Here is a 21,058-nt window from a genome sequence, read left to right as displayed (position 1 = left end):
ATATGATTCCGTGTAGAAACTAAATTTTTATTTAATTCACCAGCAATGCTCAGAAAATGATTGTTAAATACTGTACATACATCTGATTTATCAGAGCAGAAATATTTTTATTGCGAACTGACTTTATATTGTCGACCTTGGGCTGCTGACCAGATACTTCCTTCACAACTGACCATATGGTTTCTGTGAATTAGCTATTCAATTTGCGTACCACATCCTCTTTGCCTTCCTAATAAAATTTTTAAGCACCTTACAGTAATGTTTGTAGTGGGCTAGTGTACCCTGATTGTGACTTCTTTTAACATTTTAATATAATTCCCGCTTTGCTCTTTGTGACTTCCTTATCCCACAACTCAGCCATCCAGGCTGCCTATTACTGCTAGTACCCCGTTTAGAACGTTCTAATGGAAAGTAAATCTCAAAGAGCATGAGAAATGTGTTAAGGAAAGCATTGTATTTATCATCTACGTTATCGGCACTATAAACATCCCGCCACTCATGTTCCTTGACAAGGTTTAAAAAACTCTCTATTGCTGTTGGATTAACTTTCCTACATAGTTTGTAATTATATGCGATATTTGTTTGACTACAAAAGTCTTCTAGCGTTAAAATTTGTGCATCATGGTCTGAAAGGCCATTCACCCTTTTACTAACAGAATGTCCATCTAGTGATGAAGAATGAATAAAAATATTGTCTATGGCTGTACTACTGTTCCCCTGCACTGTACAAAAAAAAAAAAAAAAAAAAAAAAAAAAAAAAAAAAACCACAGTCTGCATGAGATCATATGAATTTAGGAGATCTACCAACATCATTTTTCTTGCATCATCATATACAAAATCTATATTGAAGTCACCACATATAACTAATTTCTGGTACTTCCTACAAAGTGAATCAAGAGGCCTCTCTAGCTTGAGCAGAAATGCTCTGAAGTCAAGAGTTAGGCGACCTATAAACAACAACAATTAGAAGTTTAGTTTCACTAAATTCAACTGCCCCTGCACAACATTCAAATATCTGTTCAGTGCAGTGCCGTGATACATCTATGGACTTAAATGGAATACTGCTTGTTATGTACATAGCCACTCCCCCACCTCGCAAGGAACTCCTTGAAAAACAGCCAGCTAATCTGTATCCTGGTAATGGAAGCCTCTGAATTGTCAAATTATTTAAGTGATGCTCCGACATACCAATAATTTCAGAATCAATATCTGTAAGCAGTTCACTAACTTTATCTCTGATATGGCTTATATTTTGATGAAATAAAACTTATCTTTTAGTTTTTAGTTTCTAAGTTACAAGTTTAACACGTAACTAATACAGATATGACTTTTTTTGTGTCAACAATTTAATCCTTTCAATACAACCAAACTGATGGCTATTCTGGCATGTCATACCAACTAAATCTTTATTGCGATCAGTGATTGTGCAGAGGTCAAAGCATAAGGCCATTATTAATCAACTGCTGCCTACAGTTTCACAATATTTTTAATTAAGAAAAGAGAAAATATGCGAAATTTCATGATGTTGCATTAAAACCACTGTTTTCAAGTTATATTCTTGAAAACTGCCATTTTAGTGGAACTAAATTTGTGTGTCCCTTGGTATAGTCAAGCTCTTACGTGACTGCAATGGATGTCTTATTGTCCATGGTGATTATGTTGGAGAATTGTCAGTCTATATCTATATTATCTTCACTTTATCAATTTCTGATATTCTGATCTCTTCACTTGTTTTAATTTGCGTCCTCTGTTGAAGACTGAAAAATATATTAGTATCCAGTGTTTGAATATTCATTCAGGGTAAAAGTTGTATGTGATTATTCACTCTGTAGGTTTCTAAATTTGTGTGATAGTATCGATAATTTCCTTTTGTATGGATGTCTTGACAATGGCAATTGTTTCTGTTTCAGTTGGGTGGTGCAGAAGAGACCCGGAAGGAAAAAACTCTACATCCATTGGACATTGATGCCTATTGGCTTCAGCGTCGACTCAGCAAATTCTATGATGATGCTATGGTCTCTCAAGCTCGTGCAGCTGAAGTTTTAGCTGTACTACGAGATGCTGGGGATGATCGTGACTGTGAAAATCAACTTGTATTACTTTTGGGCTACAGCTGTTTTGACTTCATAAAGTTATTGAAGCGACATCGGCAGATGAGTGAGTAAAAACTACATTTGAAATTCTGTTTTAACATGCTTTTTGAGGGAATTATTTTGTAAGAAAATTGTGATTGAAAGAGAAATAGCCAGTTATGCAAAAACTATAAGGGAAAATATGAAATATAGCGAAGGTCTATAAGAATGCAGAATCCCATGGCAGTTTCATTTAATAAAATATTCTCTGTTTACGAGTCATGTCAAATGGTTAAAATGCCTCAAGCTTTTGGCCAAATAATGTGTGGTCATTGTCAAGTGAGATGGCTGCTGATCGATTGCTGGTATGCTCTTATATGCTTTGGCTGCTGACTGTGACATCTTTTATGTCTTGGCCTTGCGAGTTGGCAAGGACAGCATAAAGATAAGTCAGTGCCCTGGTTACAAGCAATAAGTATTTTTATTGGTAACACAAAAAAGAATGTGAAAAGGTCTTCGGACGATTGGTATCTCAGAGAGAGAAATTCCTGACAGGAACAAATTTAGAAGATTGGTGAACAACTACCAAGGTTTTAAAATGGCTTCAACGGCCGCAAGACGGAGAGGACCATTATCTGAAGAGCAGAAATAGGCACTTCTTGGTGGGCTCAGAAGATGGCAGGAAGTCAAAGCTGGAACAAGAACAAGACCTAAATACTAAAATGAAATTGGTTGTTACCACGCAGTCCATAGAGGCTCAACTCGATTAAAACACGGTTCATGAGTCTGATGAAAATGTTGAAAAGCAAAGCTACTTCTGATAGAGATAAAGATTTCTCACAATAATCCAAATGGGTGTCTTACTTGATGTTGGGTCTGTGTCTCATTGGTGGGCTGTCGGTGCTATGGCCGGTGCCCTGGTTGGTGATGTGGCTGGTGTGCTAAGGTCTTGATGGGTCGATGTCTGGATGAAGGTCACTACCAATTGATGGGCTATAGGCAGTAACAAGCATTGAGCTTGGAGCGAGAGTGCTTTGGTGACTTGTGTGTCCGTAACTTATCCCATGTATTTGTGTGGAATATGGGGCCGTACAGTTGAAGATGAAATCCAACCATGTTTCATTTCTGTTGATTCCTCACATCGTTGAGAGGTTAAGACTAGGTTAAAATGCAGACTGAGATTTCGATCCTGCGTCCTTTGTTTCCAGGCTCGCACTTAATCACAAGACCACAAGGCCCAACAGCTGGAGTATATAAGGGTATACCAGCAGCCCATCAGCTTTGATTTCAGTTGACAATTGTCAAGGAGTGCTTGGTTGAAAGCTCGTAACATTTTAACCGCTTGAGGCAACTGGAAACCTTTGCACATTATATTAAGGTCTATTCTCAAATTGCATATTTATGTGGTGCCTTGTTTCTTTTCTTGTTGTATTTCTTGTTCAGTGTCATATTAAGATAGACAGGATACTGACTTTGCACAGTATAGGATCGACCACTGGTCATATTAAAATTGCAGCTGCTACAAAAGGGAAGTATTGGTCATACATGGGTTGATGTTTCAGTGGTGACATGGATATTCGGTTGGTAAAGGCAAGGATGGGCACAGGCTGGGCCAGAACTGTATATTGGCATTTGGCTTAATGACAGAGGGTTCTGGGGCAGCCAACGGCAGTGCCCATTATCAGTGACAGTTTCTGTGCATACATCGAAGCTCTTGGTTCATTCTCTGGCAGGGAATGTATCACTACCAGTCAGGAGGTCTTCTCTATTGGTCACCTTATTTGGCATGTTTAGGACTACACATTTTCTTTATAGACTGGCGTAAATAGGAGACTTCAGTCATTGCGCTGATGAAATATTGGGAGAATTTCACAGTTACGTATGATATATAGCCCGAGACCCATTTCTACATTTCCAGTCTTGTTTATAATCCTATCAACCATTCAATGTTTCAACTTTACAGTGAGTTGTTAGCTTTCCACTTAAGTCTCATTTGCTACGCAATGGAATCTTCCAATTTGAAAGCTACTGTGGTATTTTCCAAACATTTTCATGTACATACAGCTGCTTCTTTTGTTGATTGGCAACTAAAACTATTTTTGTTGTTATTTGAGTGTTCTTCATAGTATTTAAGATGTGATACTGATATGTTATGTGTAATGTTGCATGTTTCTGAAATAAAAATTTAAGAAACCTCAACTTTTCGTATCAGTAATTCTTATTGATAATAGATGCACATCATAAAGTCGGTTGTCACATATAAAACTGCAAGCATCGTAGTTAAGGAGGGGGCAGATAGCTTTTTGCCCCTTTGTTAAAAAGGCTATATATGGTTTTAACTGAAACATGTTGCAGTGATCTGCCTCACATCTAAAATATCACTTTCTTATCCAATACCATTATACATAACAAAGTGATTGGTATTCAAAATAAGCAAGCTTCCAGTTGTACAAATTAATTTGACCTGTGTTCAAATTTGCATTATTTGAATGACATCCCCAGCTTTAGTGATATTGATGAGAACTCAATGTCTGACATAGTGTGTCAGTTATACCTCTAATATTTTACTCTGAGGTGACAAAAGTCATTGGATACCTCCTAATATCGTGTCCAACCTCCTTTTGCTCAGCATAGTGCAGCAGTTTGATGTGGTGTGGACTCAGGTCTTTGGAAGTCCCTTGCAGAAGAGAACCATGCTGCCTGCCTCTATAGCCGTCCATAATTGTGAGAGTGTTGCCAGTGCAGAATTTTGTGCACGAACTGACCTGTTGTCCTACAAACGTTCAATGACATTCATGTTGGGTGACCTGGGTGGCCAAATCATTCACTCGAATTGTCCAGAATGTTCTTCAATCCAGCCGCAAACAATTGTGGCTCAGGTGACAAGGCACATTCTCATCCATACAAATTCCATTGTTGTTTGGGAATATGAGGTCCATGAATGGCTGCAAATGGTCTCCAAACTGCCAAACACAGCCATTTTCAGTCAATGATCAATTCAGTTGGGCCAGAGGAACCAGTCCATTGCATATAAACACAGACCACACCTTTATGGAGCCACCACCAACTTGCACAGTGCCTTGTTGACAACTAAGGTCCAGGGCTTCATGAGGTCTGTGGTACCCTCAAACCCAACCTCCAGCTCTTACCAACTGAAATTGGGACTCATCTGACCAGGCCACAGTTTTTCAGTTGTTTAGGGTCCAATCAATATGGTCACCAGTCTAGGAGAGGTGCTGCAGATGAAGTCGTGCTGTTAGCAGAGGCACACTTGTTGGCCATCTGCTACCATAGCCCATTAATGCCAAATTTTTTGCACTGTTGAAACGGATATGTTCGTTTGTATGTCCCACACTGAGTTCTGTGGTTATTTCGTGCGGTGTTGTTTGTTTGTTAGCACTGACAGCTCTATGCTAACACCATTGTTCTTGGTCATTAAGTGAAGACCTGCGGCCACTGCATTGTCCATGGTGAGAGGTAATGCTTGAAATTTGGTATTCTTGGTGTACTATTGACATCGTGGATCTGAGAATATTGAATTCCTCAACAGTTTGCAAAATGGAATGACCTCACATCTAGTACCAACTGCCATTCGGTGTTCGAAGTCTGTTAATTTTCACCTTGTGGCCATAATCACTTTGGAAGCTTTTCACACAAATTGCTTGAGTACAAGTGACTCTTTGCCAGTGTCCTGCCCTTTTATACATTGTGTATGTGATACAGCTGCCATCTGTGTATGTGCATATTGCTATGTGCATATTGTTCTTTCTGCTCTTCCAGTATTGTGTTTACAGATGTGTGTGTCTTACATTAATCAGTTACAGAAAATTGTAGAATTGGGATAATTTTTAGGTCTATACTTCTTCAGCGTTTTACTTTAATTTAGACTTTCATTGACCTTTCCCGCATCTCATTTTGTGACGATATCTGTTTAATAAAATAAAATTAGCTTATGGCAATTCCTTAAGGAAAATTCCTGTACATGCTAGTGAATATATAGTGACATTATTTAGTTCAGAATGACTTTAGTGACCTTCACCTTCCCAGAAAGTTGGAATTGCAGTGATTGTTTTAAGAATAACTTAAGTTTGTTCTTCTGATTTCAGTCCTTTATTGCACATTGCTGGCTTCTTCTCAGAGTGAATCTGAACGCCAGAAGATACGAGAGAAAATGAGTGAGGATCCATCTCTAGTTAAAATTCTGAGAGCATTGGACACAGGTGGAGGTGATGATGAAGAAGTTGTCGGAGGTGGTGGAGGTGGCCGAGGCTCATCTGGCAGGTCTCGTCGAGACCAGGGAGGTGAGGGATCTGGGGATGTTGGAGCTGCTAGTGCTGCCAATGTACCAGGACAGCGTGTCATTGTAGACCTGGAAGACCTTGTATTCGCCCAGGGAAGTCATTTTATGGCGAACAAACGTTGTCAGTTGCCTGATGGGTCCTTCCGTAAGCAAAGAAAAGGTAACATGAATTTACATCTTGTAGATCTCTTTGCTTGTGTATTTTTATTTATATTTTTGTGTTTGAAATACCTCTTATTATAAAATTAGGAGACATGATTGGTGGCTGGTATTTACCTTCAAGTAAAATGTCAGTACTGCTATAGATACATATAAAAGTACATACACAATCCTAGCTTTTGGAATTAATAGCTCCTTTCTTGGGAAAGACAGAGGGCCGAACTGCGGCAGGTCAACAAGAAAGGGCATGTGACTGTAACCTCAGGATAAGAGGCACCCACCCGTTAAGATGCACTGCAAGTATTTTTAGAAAGTTTTTGAAATTACACCTTTTTGCCACGTGCAGAACCATTTTTACACTAGTTTATACAGCCCTTCTTGCGTAGCACGTGGATTGACAATTGAGCAGGAACATTTATGACAACTGAGACCAATGTGGAAACCTCATGGCAATTTCAATCACTGAACCCATACAGAAATATCGAATGTCATTAACTTTTTGGATAACTTTGGGTTCATACAAACAGCTAAACTACTGCTGATCTAATTCTATTGATGGTCACTAGCAGACAACAAAAATAGTGGCAATTTTGAAACCATATTGCAAACACCTTGCATTACTTCAGCCGGGAATTTAATTTCTTGAAACTGAATACTACATACTTACATCATTTTATAATAGTTATTGTAGCAGAGTTCTTATTAAAATTTATGGGATTTTGTGCATTTTACTGTCAGTTAAACAGTTATTCCATGAGGTTTTTCGGATTGCAGCCAGATTACGTCCACATCTTGCCATGGTATTTTGGCTGACAACCATTCAGGCATCATCAGGTGAGTGTTTTGCACTGAATAGTAGTCAGCTGAAATGTCATGGCAAGATGTCAATGTAATTTGGCTGCAATCCTCACGGAATGGCCATTATGCCAGGAAAATATATAGAATAACAATGAAATAATCACTTGTTTATTTCTCAAAATAGTTTCAGAAATAGTAGTGTCTATTAAGTGTCAAAAACAAACAGTTTTCTTACAGCAGGTGCTCTAACAGAAGAAAGGTTTACTGCATTTAGGTATTTATAGTATTTACTAATTTTATTTAAGCAAAATTGGGATGGAGTAAGAAAAGTTCCCAGCAATTTGTTTGGCATCCCATGCCTACTTTGATCACATTCACAGAACACGATGCAAACTGAAAATGCACAAATGATTAAAGTTTCCTGAATATTGTTCTGCTGATAAATATGAAATGACAAAGATCTATCAAAAGGTGTATTGTCTGACAATATCCTGAAAAATGCTTTCCACTGTTGAAGATTTTTTTTTTATCAAGGGATTTAATCACTTTAGTTGTACCGGAGGCAGTCCACATTAAATCAGCATACTGTTGTCCACTTGAAACACAGTATTGTCATTATTTCCGGGTCGAGAATCCAGGGTAAGATGATGTTTTGAATTATGTGTTGAAAATTACTCCTCCCCATTTGTCCAGGCATACTAATCACTGGCATTACAGTATAGAAATGTGTTAAATGTGCATCAATAGCCTTTTTCATCACAGAATGATACATTTTGCGTGCATGTAATTTTTGCGTGAAACTTGACTGGTCGGAGTTGTAGACAACAATTGCATGGACAACAGTAAGCTTCGTTCTCATGTCAGCTTCTAATTTCTCTACTCTTACCAACCAATGACATATCCTCAACATGTTTACTTGAAGTAAACTGTAATTTTACTTCTAATATTGTTCAGTTTTGTTAATATGCTTAACCAGTTTGAAGAAATTGCCAATGTCCTTATCTCATGCAAATAGTAGAGTCATCACTTAGCTTTCCACCAGTAACTCTAGATTGTCCCTCATGTGTAATTCTGAAGCTTTCAAATATTTTTTCTTTCACAATATTTGCATATTGGCACATATGTCTTTCTTTGCATAATTTGTTCTTTGGTTCATGTTATTGGAAATCAGATTTTTAAAAATGGTACAAGTGTTGCACACTGCTTACTGTAAGCATTATTCCCCTCTTCCGTTTAACCAACAATCCAGTGCTCTTTTATTTGTCATTGAGAACTTCAAGACGGTCAACTGGCATAGCTATCATAACCCGAACCACTATTTCCCGAATTGTTAGAGTAATTGCTTGTAATGTTCTGCACTTTCTATTGAAATGTCAATATCTGAATGAATGTCCATGAAATTAATCGCTAAATTGTACACATGCATGTCTTCAGAAGAGTTAATTGATGTCAGTTGCATATCACATCTTCATATTTCATTTTTGCAAGATTGGGAACATTAATTGGATTTCATGTTATTCTGAAATTCTAGTGTTATTCTGAAATTTTGGAACTTGCACAAAGATAGATTCTAATTGCGGATGTGAAGATATAATTGTTGTTAGCTGACTTTTATCTCCATCATTAACACTTACTAACACTGCGGAATTAATTGATAACTATTTTTGTTTCTGTACACTAAATATGCTACAATTTCAAGTGAGTGGTAATTAGAGGATGTCTTGATTTGCCAAAAATTACCAGTGGAAACAATGGTGTAGACTCATATAGTGTCATATTACCTGTTTACCGATACACCTTCAGGGACAGTCTGCTCCAGCCATTTGACAAGCAATGAAAAATATATAAAAAATTGTGCTTGGTAGAGCATATTGACTGCTAAAATTTTGTCACTTGATTTGCTTAGTAGGTTCTTCCCATGAAAAAAAAAGTAGGCAGGTTTTGACATGTTGTATTTTATCATTCCCTTGTGTGAAGAACAAGTAGCACATCATAAAGTGGCCTGTGGATGACATTACAGGCAAATTTACATGGCAGTGGTACCCCACTACGTGTGACAAGGCTTTGTCCTGCAGAAAGATGGCAGTGCCTCTTTTACTTAGCATTCCTGATGTAACAACTGCTGTTTAACTGTCATCAATAAATAGGAGTTGAAAGCACTTGTTGTCTTCAGTGTTGTTCCAAACCATCCTATTTAAAATTTGTCCGTCATGTTGCTTAACAATGCAAAGTATCGGACTGTGGTCACCATAGTAGAATCTGACACTTGCACTGCTGGAACTGAAGAAGACATTTGAACTGGAGTTTGAAAACACAGCATTATGTAACTTGGAACACCAGTGAAAACATTGGTTGTTTCTTTTTAGTAGAAGTATAGACTGTGTCATCCATGCTACTGGTCCCACCTGAAAATGACAAAATCAGACCACTTACTGGTCCTTATTTGTTGTAGTGCTTCAACATCTGGCTAACACAATGGTCAAAACTGTTTAATTCTTCCAAGATGGTGGTCATCATATGCTGTGGTTATATTGTGACCCTGTACATGCTTGTCACTGCATGTGACTGTCTTCTAATCACAGGTACAGCACGTGCATTGTCAATATCATTAGACGATGCCTTGTACAATCTGAAATGTAATGGAATGACAAAGTTGTGTCGTGAGTACAGATTATTATTCTACATTATGTGAATTCATTCATGACCTGATATTGTACTCCTTACAGTCTACAAGATGCCCTGGAACTAGCATTCCTGCTTTTACTTTGTATGAACATCTTCTCTGGCCAAGTTTGGTGTTAACTGACCTATATAATGTTTATCAAGGCATGTTGTAGCTTGTCCTATATGTGTCACATTTCTCTAACCCAAATTCAAACCCCCCCCCCACCAAAGGTGCTTTTGCATCCTATTTCTGTTCCTCTGCGTGTCACAGTTTCTTTTTCACTACTTTCCTCTGTGTTTTGTTGTTGTATTTTTCTCTCTCTCTTAATTGATTTTTTTCTGTCCTGTTTGTGTGAAGAAATATTCTCACAGTAACATCTAGTAAAGGAGGTAATCAGTGATGGTCAAATTGGAACTTGAATTATGGCCCTTCTAAATAAGAACTCATTACACAGCATATCATGATAAGCATGACAGTATTATATAAACTTTATAATCTTTCATTGTTGCTAATTATTGTAAGTAATTATAGTTTTGTGTAATGCAGTTTAAGAAGATTAGTGTTGCCTATTTTAATCGTTGAAGTAGTAACAGATAGTCATTCCACGTAACTCAGTAAATACATGCCTAGTGTAACATTTTAAATTCCTTAATATCAAAATTTCTTTGCAGGTTATGAAGAAGTGCATGTTCCAGCTTTGAAGCCAAAGCCTTATGGAGCAGACGAATGTAACGTTCCAATTGAGAAACTGCCAAAGTATGTTCAACCTGCATTTGAAGACTGTAAAGCGCTAAATCGCATTCAAAGCAGACTGTACAAAGTCGCATTGGAATCTGATGAAAATCTACTTCTGTGTGCACCAACGGTTGGTTCCTTGCAGTTCAGACCTAAAATTAGTTTTGATTTTTCCTCTGTGTTCCAGTATTAGTCAGTTTACATTTTTGATGATGTTAGAGCAATACGACTTAACTAAAAACAAAAACAAAAGTTGCTGTTGGAGAAGTGTTATTTACCTAAAGGATAAGGGATAATGTTCAAGTGAGTACGAACAGGATGAAGTGTCTGACAATAAAATCAGTGAATATGTCAAAATCCGACAAATACATATTTTTTGTAGGTCCTGTCTATTCCCTCACGTCAGTGATTCTCAAAGTTCAGATATACACTAAGAGATTTATAGAAAATATTTGCCATATATACAAGTTTTACTTAAAATATTTGATTTTAAACTTAACTTTGTGCAGTTTTCATTTTATTTTCCTTCCTGTCCATTTCTTGCTTTTCTGAGTTATATCAAGTACATTTTTTTGTTTTTTGTATCTTCATGTATATATTGATAAAAATTTGTTATCTGTAAAGTGTAGGCTGCAATATAGTTAAAGCTTCAACACCAACAATGTTTAATGTTGAACACAATATTGGATAATGAATAAGCTGAAATGTTGAGCATACTTAAAACTTACTGTATATGCCGTATAGTATAATAGTTATAAACGACACATTTTCATTCCAGTTACTTTGTTACAAAAATTAAATGTCACTACCAAAATGAAAAGACAGTAGTCTGTCCATAAATTACATGGAGGCCTACACTTTCTTCTACATTTCTCTTTAAAATATTCCACAAATATGAAGTACTGTACCTAACATATTGAAAATATCCAATACACCTATTCACAAAACATCAATAATGAATACGCTGTTATTCCACTTCTGCACTTTGAAAAGATAACACATATTGGAATTTAATTTTGTAGTTTTCTACAATCACAGCAAGGACAGTATTCTTTAGTTTTTCAACCATTTCCATTAACTTTAAAAAGCAATACAGTAACCCATACTACTGTATACTGTCATACGTAAGACAATCACTTATCTTTGTTTGCTTTTTGCTTTTAAAATGTGCATACCCATTTAGCATTTGATGATGCATTTGTTTGAAGTATTTTCTTTGACAATAAGAAATTTTTGTTAAGTATTCACTGCAGTGTGAGCTTCGTTAAGTGATTGCACAGCAAACTATTCTTCTTGTTCACTTTCTTTTTCGTCAGTTGTGTATGGCCTTGGCTGTCAGCTACAATTTCTTCTTCACTCACTGAGCCATACACGATAAGTTTGTTTTCTATCTGGCAAAGTCCTACGTTTCACAAATTGACAAAGATAGAAAAAGTTCTTGCACTAATTCTGCCAGAGGAATGTCATCCTCGGCTTCATCTTTAGTAGCATCAGCTGTTGCTGAGTATGTGCCCTCACCATGGGATGGTGAAGAAAGTTCTCTGAATCCTGCATGTTTAAAACAGTTGGCAATTGTCTTTTGAGTGACATTTTCCACACTTCTGTTAATATTAAAGTTGCATCAAGAATGCCAAAAAGTGTTTCTTTACCTTCTTTCGGCATTTTGTAACATGTTCATCACTTGAAGATTGCTGTACTGCATTTTCAGAGATTTTCTGACTCCATGGTCCACAGCATGTGGAAGTGATGTTTGGAGGCAAAAACATAATGTTTTTTTGCACTGCAGATTATTGACTACTGGATTAGGAGGGCAGTTATTGTTGACCAGGAGAATAATTTTTCATTTCTTTGGTTTCAGCTGAGAATCCAGTTATGCAAACACTTTTTAAAAATGTCAGATGTCATCCAAGATTTTGCATTGTTTTCACAAAATACAGGTAGGGAGTAAATGTTTAAAAAAAATCTAGGTTCCCTCGATTTTCTGATCACAAAAAACTTTTCTTTACATGATCCTAGCAGCAACCATAAGTATGATTCTTGTCTTAAACATTTTACCACCCACACACAGTTCACCTTTAAATTTCTTATCTTGGGTCATTTTTTTAAGACGAGTCAGTCTCATCTGCACTGAATATATCATCTGTCTTTTAACTTTCACACGAAACAGGCTGCTTCTTAAATAGTCTGTTAAACCATCAGGTTCACCATTAGCTCCGCCACAAATTTTCCTGGTGATAATATCACATCAAGCTTGGAAACATTGTATCCAATATGAAGAACAATTGAAGTTCAGATTTCCCAGCAGATGTGCAAATTCATTGGTTATCACTTGAAGAATAGTTCCATTGATTGACACATTATTTGATGTTTGCCCCTTAAGCCATGTGAGTAAAGCTTCTTCAATATCTTTGTGCTCAGATGATCTCGTCCACTTGATTTTTAAGGAATTGTGTTTGTAAAGAGATTGTATTTTCTGTCTGTCCTTCCAAATTGTAGAAAATGTTGAGTATGACACAACCAATTCCTTCGTGATGCTGTTTGTTTTCCCATTTCTAATCACCAAATTATGTGTGACTTCCCTTCAATATTAAATTCTTCCATCTTTTTTGTAATATCTTTAAAGTGATGCTTGCGTTGACTGTTTAACACACATACTGATTTGAAACCAACACTCTACAGAAAACAGGAGAAACAAGTGTTTGAAAATAGGCATTACATTGTTGTTAGTAATCCCCAACTATGTAACACGCATAATGAACATTGGATATTACAGCCAATATAGTTCTCTGTAAATGTAACAAAAATACGTTGTTTTCTCTGATAAGCTGCAATAAGCAATGTCATGGTAAGTGATTTTTTTTTAAATAAAGCATTTATGTAGGATTTAGGTGGGACAGTAGGATTTCACCGTTTAGCAGTCCTCCTTTTAAAACGATGTCTTTGTTAACACTATCAGCTGTAGTAATAACCAAATGCAAAAATGTTTCACTTTTCCTATTTCACAAAAATGGAGAATAATTTAAGTGTTGTCTATCGCAGTTTATCTCTATAGTAATTTTTATGTACTTAACTAACTGCTTCAGTATTTAAATGTTTAATTAAACATTTGAACTCTGGTGTATTTGTTTTCAACGAGATAGATGATTATGTAAAATGAATAATATTCTTACATTATACAGTGCATGCAACAATATTTTTGGCTTAAAATTAATAAAAACCTGTTGTTTCAGGGAGCTGGTAAAACAAACGTAGCATTACTTTGTATGATGAGAGAGATAGGGAAGCATATTAATCCAGATGGTACAATAAATGTGGATGAATTCAAGATTATTTACGTTGCTCCCATGAGATCACTAGTACAGGAATTAGTGGGTAATTTCAACAAGGTAAAGCTGCATAAGATTGGAATTGTTTTATAAAGTAATTATTGTAAGAATATAAGTATGGACTGATTTGATTAAGTTTACTAGTTTATTGATGTTTGTTTTAGTCAGCATATGTTGTTATATTGCCATTTAGACTATTATGAGATTTCACAGTTATCATTTTGAAAATTTAACTGCTGAATGTATAACTATACTAGAAATTCCTGTGTGAAAAATATGTAAACTAAAGGAACGGTAACCACTCGTAGTGGATCATGTGTGGTGCACAAAAACATGTAATGGAAAACATTATTCACTCTAGCTTTCGAGCACTTGCTGTCATTCTAGTAAAAGTATGCATATTCACATACATAACCACCCAGACGGATACACTCACAGACCCAGTGAGACTGATTATTTATTATCAACTATTGAGAGAAGTTGCTGGGGGAATTGGACAAGGACGTACGAGGCAAGGAGGGGATTGCAGGATATTACGAGGCAGGTCTTTTGACAGATGACACAGCTGTTGCACAATAAGAGGAAAGGAGTGGAGAAGTAGATGGAGGCAGGGAGGGGAGAGGAAAACAGATAGGGGTGGAAAAGGGAGGGGGGGAAGAGAGAGAGAGAGAGAGAGAGAGAGAGAGAGAGAGAGAGAGAGACTGTATGGGCGGAAGGAAGAATGGTAAGAGAAGGCAGTATATGATCTTTTATTTATTTATTTATTTATTTACATACTTTTTCCATAGATCTGTACATGTGAGCAAGTCACTTAGATGTGGAACGTGTCAATGTACATAATAAAATACATAGAATAAAGACATTGTTATAGTATTAATAACAGTGCACAAAAGTCATACTTATTAGCTTAAAACTAGTCAACATAAATGTGAAGATAGCAGTTTCATATTTAGGGCATTATTGCATCTATTTTAACCTTGAACAGTAATCAAAACTTCCCACTTTGGGTTTAAAAGTGTCCCAAAAATGGAAATGAGAAAAACAGGAATTTTTACATTAGGGCATTATTACATTAGTTTAACAGTAAACAGTGTCAAAAAATTTAAAAACATCTTTCCAATTTGGGTTTTACTTATTTCTCTGAAAGAATTCCTCTAGTGAATAAAGTGAGGTCTCAAGTAAATAATCTTTCAAGCTACGTTTAAATACCGATGTACTACTCCTTATACTTTTGATGCTGTTGGGTAGGGAATTGAAAATTTTCATTCCAGCGTACTTTACCCCTTTCTGAATAAGTGTCAAGTTCTTTAACTCACAGTTGAAATCCTCTTCTTCTGGTGTTATGTTCATGATGTAGGCAATTCGTTTCATACAGAGTGGGGTTATTTATTATGAAGCACATCAGTGGATATATGTACTGAGATGTTGCTGTCAGTATTTCAAGTCGTTTAAAAAGATTTCAACATGAGGTTCATGGGGGTACACCACAAATGATTCTTATTGCTCTTTTTTGTGCTGCGAGGATTTTCTTTGCGGCAGGTGCATTGCCCCAGAAGATCATGCCATAACACATGACTGAATGAAAATAGCCAAAGTAAGCCGACTTTGAGATGGTAATGTCATTGAAGTGTGACAAAATTCGTAAAGCAAATGTTGCCGACGTCGGCCGTTTTAGTGTTTGTAGAACGTGATGTTCCCCGTTCAGCCTACTGTCCACGTATACGCCTAGGAGTTTTGATAAGTACACTTGCTTTATCATCTGATCATTCTGTGTGATAACTATTTCTTTTGGGTTTTTGTGGGTTGTCTGGAACTGGATAAAATTGGTTTTTTTCAGGTTTATTGAAAGGGAGTTAATACTAAACCAACCCAGAACTTCTTTAAGGATATCATTGACCTCGGATTCTAAGTCAGTAGTTGACACATTATCCACCACAATGCTCGTATCATCAGCGAACATTGTAAATTTACACTGCTTATTGATGGATAAAGGCAGGTCATTAACATATATGAGGAACAGCAAGGGCCCAAGCACTGGTCCCTGTGGCACTCCATGCTGCACAATTCCCCACTCAGAGTCCACTATATATTGTGATACACTATCTGAAACATCTAGAATAATCTTCTGCTTCCTATTTTCGAGGTACGATTTTAACCAGTTCCCTACAGGTCCTGTAATTCCATAATGACAGGCCTTCTTGAAGACTATCTGGTGATCTACACAGTCGAACGCCTTTGATAGGTCGCATAAGACACCAATTGGCAGCCTCTTGCTGTTTATAGACTCTAGAACATCATTTGTGAATGAGAAAATTGCATTATCTATTGAAACTCCCTTTTGAAAACCAAACTGCTGACTGTTAATGATGTGCAGGTCACCAAGGTGTGCCATAATCCTGTTGTACAGAGCTTTTTCTAGGACTTTTGAAAATGTTGTCTGGAACTGGATAAAATTGGTTTTTTTTCAGGTTTATTGAAAGGGAGTTAATACTAAACCAACCCAGAACTTCTTTAAGGATATCATTGACCTCGGGTTCTAGATAGAGAGATAGGGTGATAGTTTGACACATTTGTAGCATCCCCTGCTTTGTACAGGGGCCTGACAACAGAGTATTTCATTCTGTCTGGAAACACTCCTTGTTGCATGGATGTGTTGCAGATGTGAGACAAAACTTTGGTCACTTCACTACAGCAAGCATCTGGACAGGTAAGGAGTGGTGTGGACGGATGAGAAAACAGGAAAAGTGAGAAGAGGCAGTGGGAAACAGCTTTGTGGAGATGTAGACCAGGTTATTGCAAGAGTGCAGAATGTGCTGGAGAGATCATTCCCACCTGCATAGTTCAGAGAAACTTGTGCTTGAAGGAAGTATTGAAGTGCCTGTGTAATAAATCAGCTGTTGGAGCCCCTTGTGTTTGAGTGCATCGCTTTTTTGGCAACTGGATGGTCACGTTTGCAGTATGATGATGGCCAGACAGTACATCACTGGTCGTGGCGTATGCAGGGGAAAGCAGGAGCTGTTGAAATATGCCAGTAACCTTACCAGAGTCTTTATTGAGAGACAATATCATATCCAGTTCCCCAGTTAACAGAACTTCCATATCATCTGTGAAAGTAGCCATTTTATAGATCAGGCCTGCTGGAATTAGCTGAACAGAATTCTTTGCGGGTTGGAGAAGTAACCAACTGTCTACTCACATGAATGGCCACTGCTAAACAGTGGCAAACCAAAAGTGGTTAATCTAGTTGCCTAACACGCTGCACTCTGCAACAGAAACGACTTCCAACAGCTGCTTCAGTTCACGAGCCATTTGGATACTCCCTTCCAGCATGTGTTTCTCTGAACCACCCACATTACAATAGTCTCTCCAGTATACCCTGCACTCTTGCAATCCTGCTGGCCTAAACCTGCAGCTTTCTCCTTCTCCCTTTGGTCCACACCACTCCTTTCCTGTCCAGAGATCATGTACTGTTATCTCCTACCACTCTTCCTCCCCCTCCCCCACTGGCTCTCTCTCCCTCCCTCCCTCCCTCCCTCCCTCCCTCCCTCCCTCCCTCCCCCCCTGCCCTTTTCCACCCCTCTCCCTTTCTCTCTCTGTCCCCTTTCTCTCTCTTCGTCTCTTCTTCCTTTTCCTTTCCTCCCCCCCCCTTTTCTCTTCTCTCTATCTGATATGTGCTTTACCTTCTGAACTCCTTTTGTCTTGTTGTGCAGCCACTGAATCATCAGTCAAAAGATTTGCCTCACTCAGTCCTGCTACCTCCGCTTTGCCTCGTGCGTCCTCCCCAACCACATCTCCACCTCTCAACTTCCCAGACAAGTGTTATTGATAATCAACGATCAGTTTCACTGCAACCACAGATAGGTGTAGGTGTGTGTGTGTGTGTGTGTGTGTGTGTGTGTGTGTGTGTGTGTGTGTGTGTTTTATCTGCTGAATGTATTGTATAATATGAGTGTCCAATGTTTTCATTGCAGAAGCTGAACTCTTACGGAATCACTGTATCAGAGTTGACAGGAGATCATCAATTGACAAGGGAGCAAGTACAGGCCACCCAAGTCATAGTGTGTACACCAGAGAAGTGGGACATCATCACACGGAAAGGTGGTGAGAAGACCTTCACACAGCTTGTACGACTTGTTATAATTGTGAGTACACCCTCAGTTGCATCAACAAGCACACATTGATAAGTTTACTACACTGAATGTATTCAAATAGAAGTCTACAGTGCACCCACCATTGTTTTGCTAATTATATTCTGCTAATTATGTTGTCAGTGTTTTCTGAATTAGTTTTACTTTAATTAATAATGGTCATGTGTATGCTAAATGGAGCCATGTCATCTAGTTAAGTGATTATGAAAATGAGGTGCTCTTGAGTGTTGTGATATGGGAATATATTAAACATGAAATGTTCTGGATTGATGCAAAGTTAAATTCATAATTTTTCAATGTTTCTGATTAATTCAAAAAATTTTTCAGGTGATTACTTGCACTGAAACATGTAATTACAACAAAATCATGTACTACTATTATGCAAATTTAATTAAAAATCTGTTTGCCAAATGTAATCAACAATTAAATTTCTGGTCTATGCTTTCATTTTTTGTCTGGATTCTTTATGTTTAGTTTCACTATTCTAAGTTACATTGATATACCTTTAACCATCTTGTTGCATTAGTGAGCAACAAAATAACACAAAATTATGTTTTAGCATTCATCACCATTATGATCTTCATCTATACTCCACAAGCCATTTTACAGTTTTTATTTGAGTGTACTTCTGGGATCACTATTATTTCTCCCATCCCCTAGTGCATTTGAGAATGCCATGGACCTTGCCGTTGGTGGGGAGGCTTGCGTGCCTCAGCCATACAGATAGCCGTACCGTAGGTACAACCACAATGGAGGGGTATCTGTTGAGACACCAGACAAATGTGTGGTTCCTGAAGAGGGGCAGCAGCCTTTTCAGTAGTTGCAGGGGCAACAATCTGGATGATTGACTGATCTGGCCTTGTAACACTGACCAAAGCGGCCTTGCTGTGCTGGTACTGCGAACGGCTGAAAGCAAGGGGAAACTACAGCCGTAATTTTTCCTGAGGGCATGCAGCTTTACTGTATGGTTAAATGATGATTGCATCCTCTTGGGTAAAATATTCCAGAGGTAAAATAGTCCCCCATTTAGATCTCTGGGTGGGGACTACCATATTTACTCGAATCTAAACCACACTTTTTTTCCAGTTTTTGTAATCCAAAAAGCGCCTGCGGCTTAGAATCGAGTGCAAAGTAAGCAGAAGTTCTGAAAAATGTTGGTAGGTGCCGCCACAATTAACTTCTGCCGTCGAATATATGTAGCGCTAGACAGGCATGCTTTGCAGGCACAAAGATAAATACTGGCGCCAAAACCTCTGCGTCAGTAAATAAATTAAAAAAAAAAAAAAGGTGGAAGATGAGCTTTTTTCTCCGCCCCGAGTTTCGACCACTGCATTTTCATCCAGCGAAGTAAATACAAATTCCGTATTGTTCATTTTCGAATGTAGCAGCATTTCAATGTACTACGAAAATCCGACTGGAAAGACTGTTTGGGATGTTTGTCAATATGGCCAACTCTACGTTCTGAATTTTTTCCCACCTGTGAGAAGAGATGGTTGCTAATAGGAACTTTTATGTATTGTGAATCACATGCAGTATTTTCTTCACCATAAGAATAATATGAATATAAACATTTTGCCATGTATTGTTTCGTGTTTGCTGCTATCTCATTTAAATCCAGTCTGCCTAATAAACTACGAAACTAGAGTGAGACAACAGTAAACGTGGAAGAATATACATATCATGTCATGTTTATATTCGTATTATTCTTATGCCTAATAGTGGTACAGTCAGAAATGAAGCATGGCAATCGACTAGATTTTTAAATCTAAGATTACTCTAATTTCGGTGCAGAATGTAATGTACTAAAGAGGTGTCTGCAAAGATTTTCAAACGGAGAAAAATTTTTGCCAAACTCTCGTTCAGAACATGTTCTATCATATGCAGTCTATTATTTGGTTCTTGTTGATCATTATCGAAGAAAGCAGCAGTGTAAGTAACAACAAATAGCAGTCTCTTGCCATTGTTTCGCTAATGAGGCGATTCCTCTCTTTTATTTTTTAATTGTAAGCGGCAGTAGTGTGCATAAAAGCAAGCCATGCCGTGAGCAGCGACTGGTCGTAAACACAAAAAAATGGTTCAAATGGCTCTGAGCACTATGGGACTTTAACATCTGAGGTCATCAGTCCCCTAGAACTTAGAACTACTTAAATCTAACTAACCTAAGGACATCACACGCATCCATGCCTGAGGCAGGATTCGAACCTGCGACCGTAGCGGTCGCGCGGTTCCAGACTGAAGCGCCTAGAACCGCTTGGCCACCATGGCCGGCTTGTAAAAACACATTATCAGAATGCGACAAACAATGCATGACACAGTACAGTAATGCATTTTCAGCTTAGAGTGACATAAACACCTAAAACAAAGAGAACAGCATTTATCAGATCAAAGAAAAATAAGCAATCAATTCAAACCAGACGAAGCACTTGAAAAAGGAAGAGTACCTGTATAAATGCCTGACGCATAGAAATGGCTGCCTGGTAAAGCTTAACTGCTAAGCTTACGACTCAAACCAAACTACTGTAGCTGTATCGTCATTCATTCGACCTAAATTGTCTCTCAAATTACAATGGACCAACTTTGTTTCGATTTGATGGTGCGGCCTAAAACTTTTCTCTCCCCTTGAATTTCGAGTATCAAATTTCAGGTGCAGCTTAGATACGGGAACATTTTTTTTCCTTGATTTCGAGTATCATTTTTCAGGTGTGGCTTAGATTCGAGTGCGTCTTAGATTCGAGTAAATACGGTACTCAAGAGGACATCATTATCAGGAGAAAGAAAGCTGGCATTCTATGGATCGGCACGTGGAATGTCAGATCCCTTAATTGTGTAAGTAGGTTAGAGAATTTAAAAAGGG

The 21,058-nt window shown here is 37.7% G+C and overlaps 1 protein-coding gene across 1 annotated transcript in view; it reads left to right on the top strand.

Moving 5' to 3' along the window:
• Nucleotides 1-21,058, top strand: part of LOC126161720 (putative U5 small nuclear ribonucleoprotein 200 kDa helicase) — a 118,901-nt gene that overhangs the window by 23,509 nt on the left and 74,334 nt on the right. Inside the window, exons 6-10 of the mRNA XM_049917755.1 lie at nucleotides 1,912-2,158; nucleotides 6,180-6,533; nucleotides 10,667-10,860; nucleotides 13,961-14,116; nucleotides 18,028-18,198. Coding sequence (XP_049773712.1) covers nucleotides 1,912-2,158; nucleotides 6,180-6,533; nucleotides 10,667-10,860; nucleotides 13,961-14,116; nucleotides 18,028-18,198 — 1,122 coding nt within the window. The remainder of the gene's footprint in view (nucleotides 1-1,911; nucleotides 2,159-6,179; nucleotides 6,534-10,666; nucleotides 10,861-13,960; nucleotides 14,117-18,027; nucleotides 18,199-21,058) is intronic.

Source organism: Schistocerca cancellata, chromosome 2, assembly GCF_023864275.1.
Source record: "Schistocerca cancellata isolate TAMUIC-IGC-003103 chromosome 2, iqSchCanc2.1, whole genome shotgun sequence".
Classification (NCBI taxonomy): domain Eukaryota; kingdom Metazoa; phylum Arthropoda; class Insecta; order Orthoptera; family Acrididae; genus Schistocerca; species Schistocerca cancellata.
This window is presented reverse-complemented; position numbering and strand designations above follow the sequence as displayed.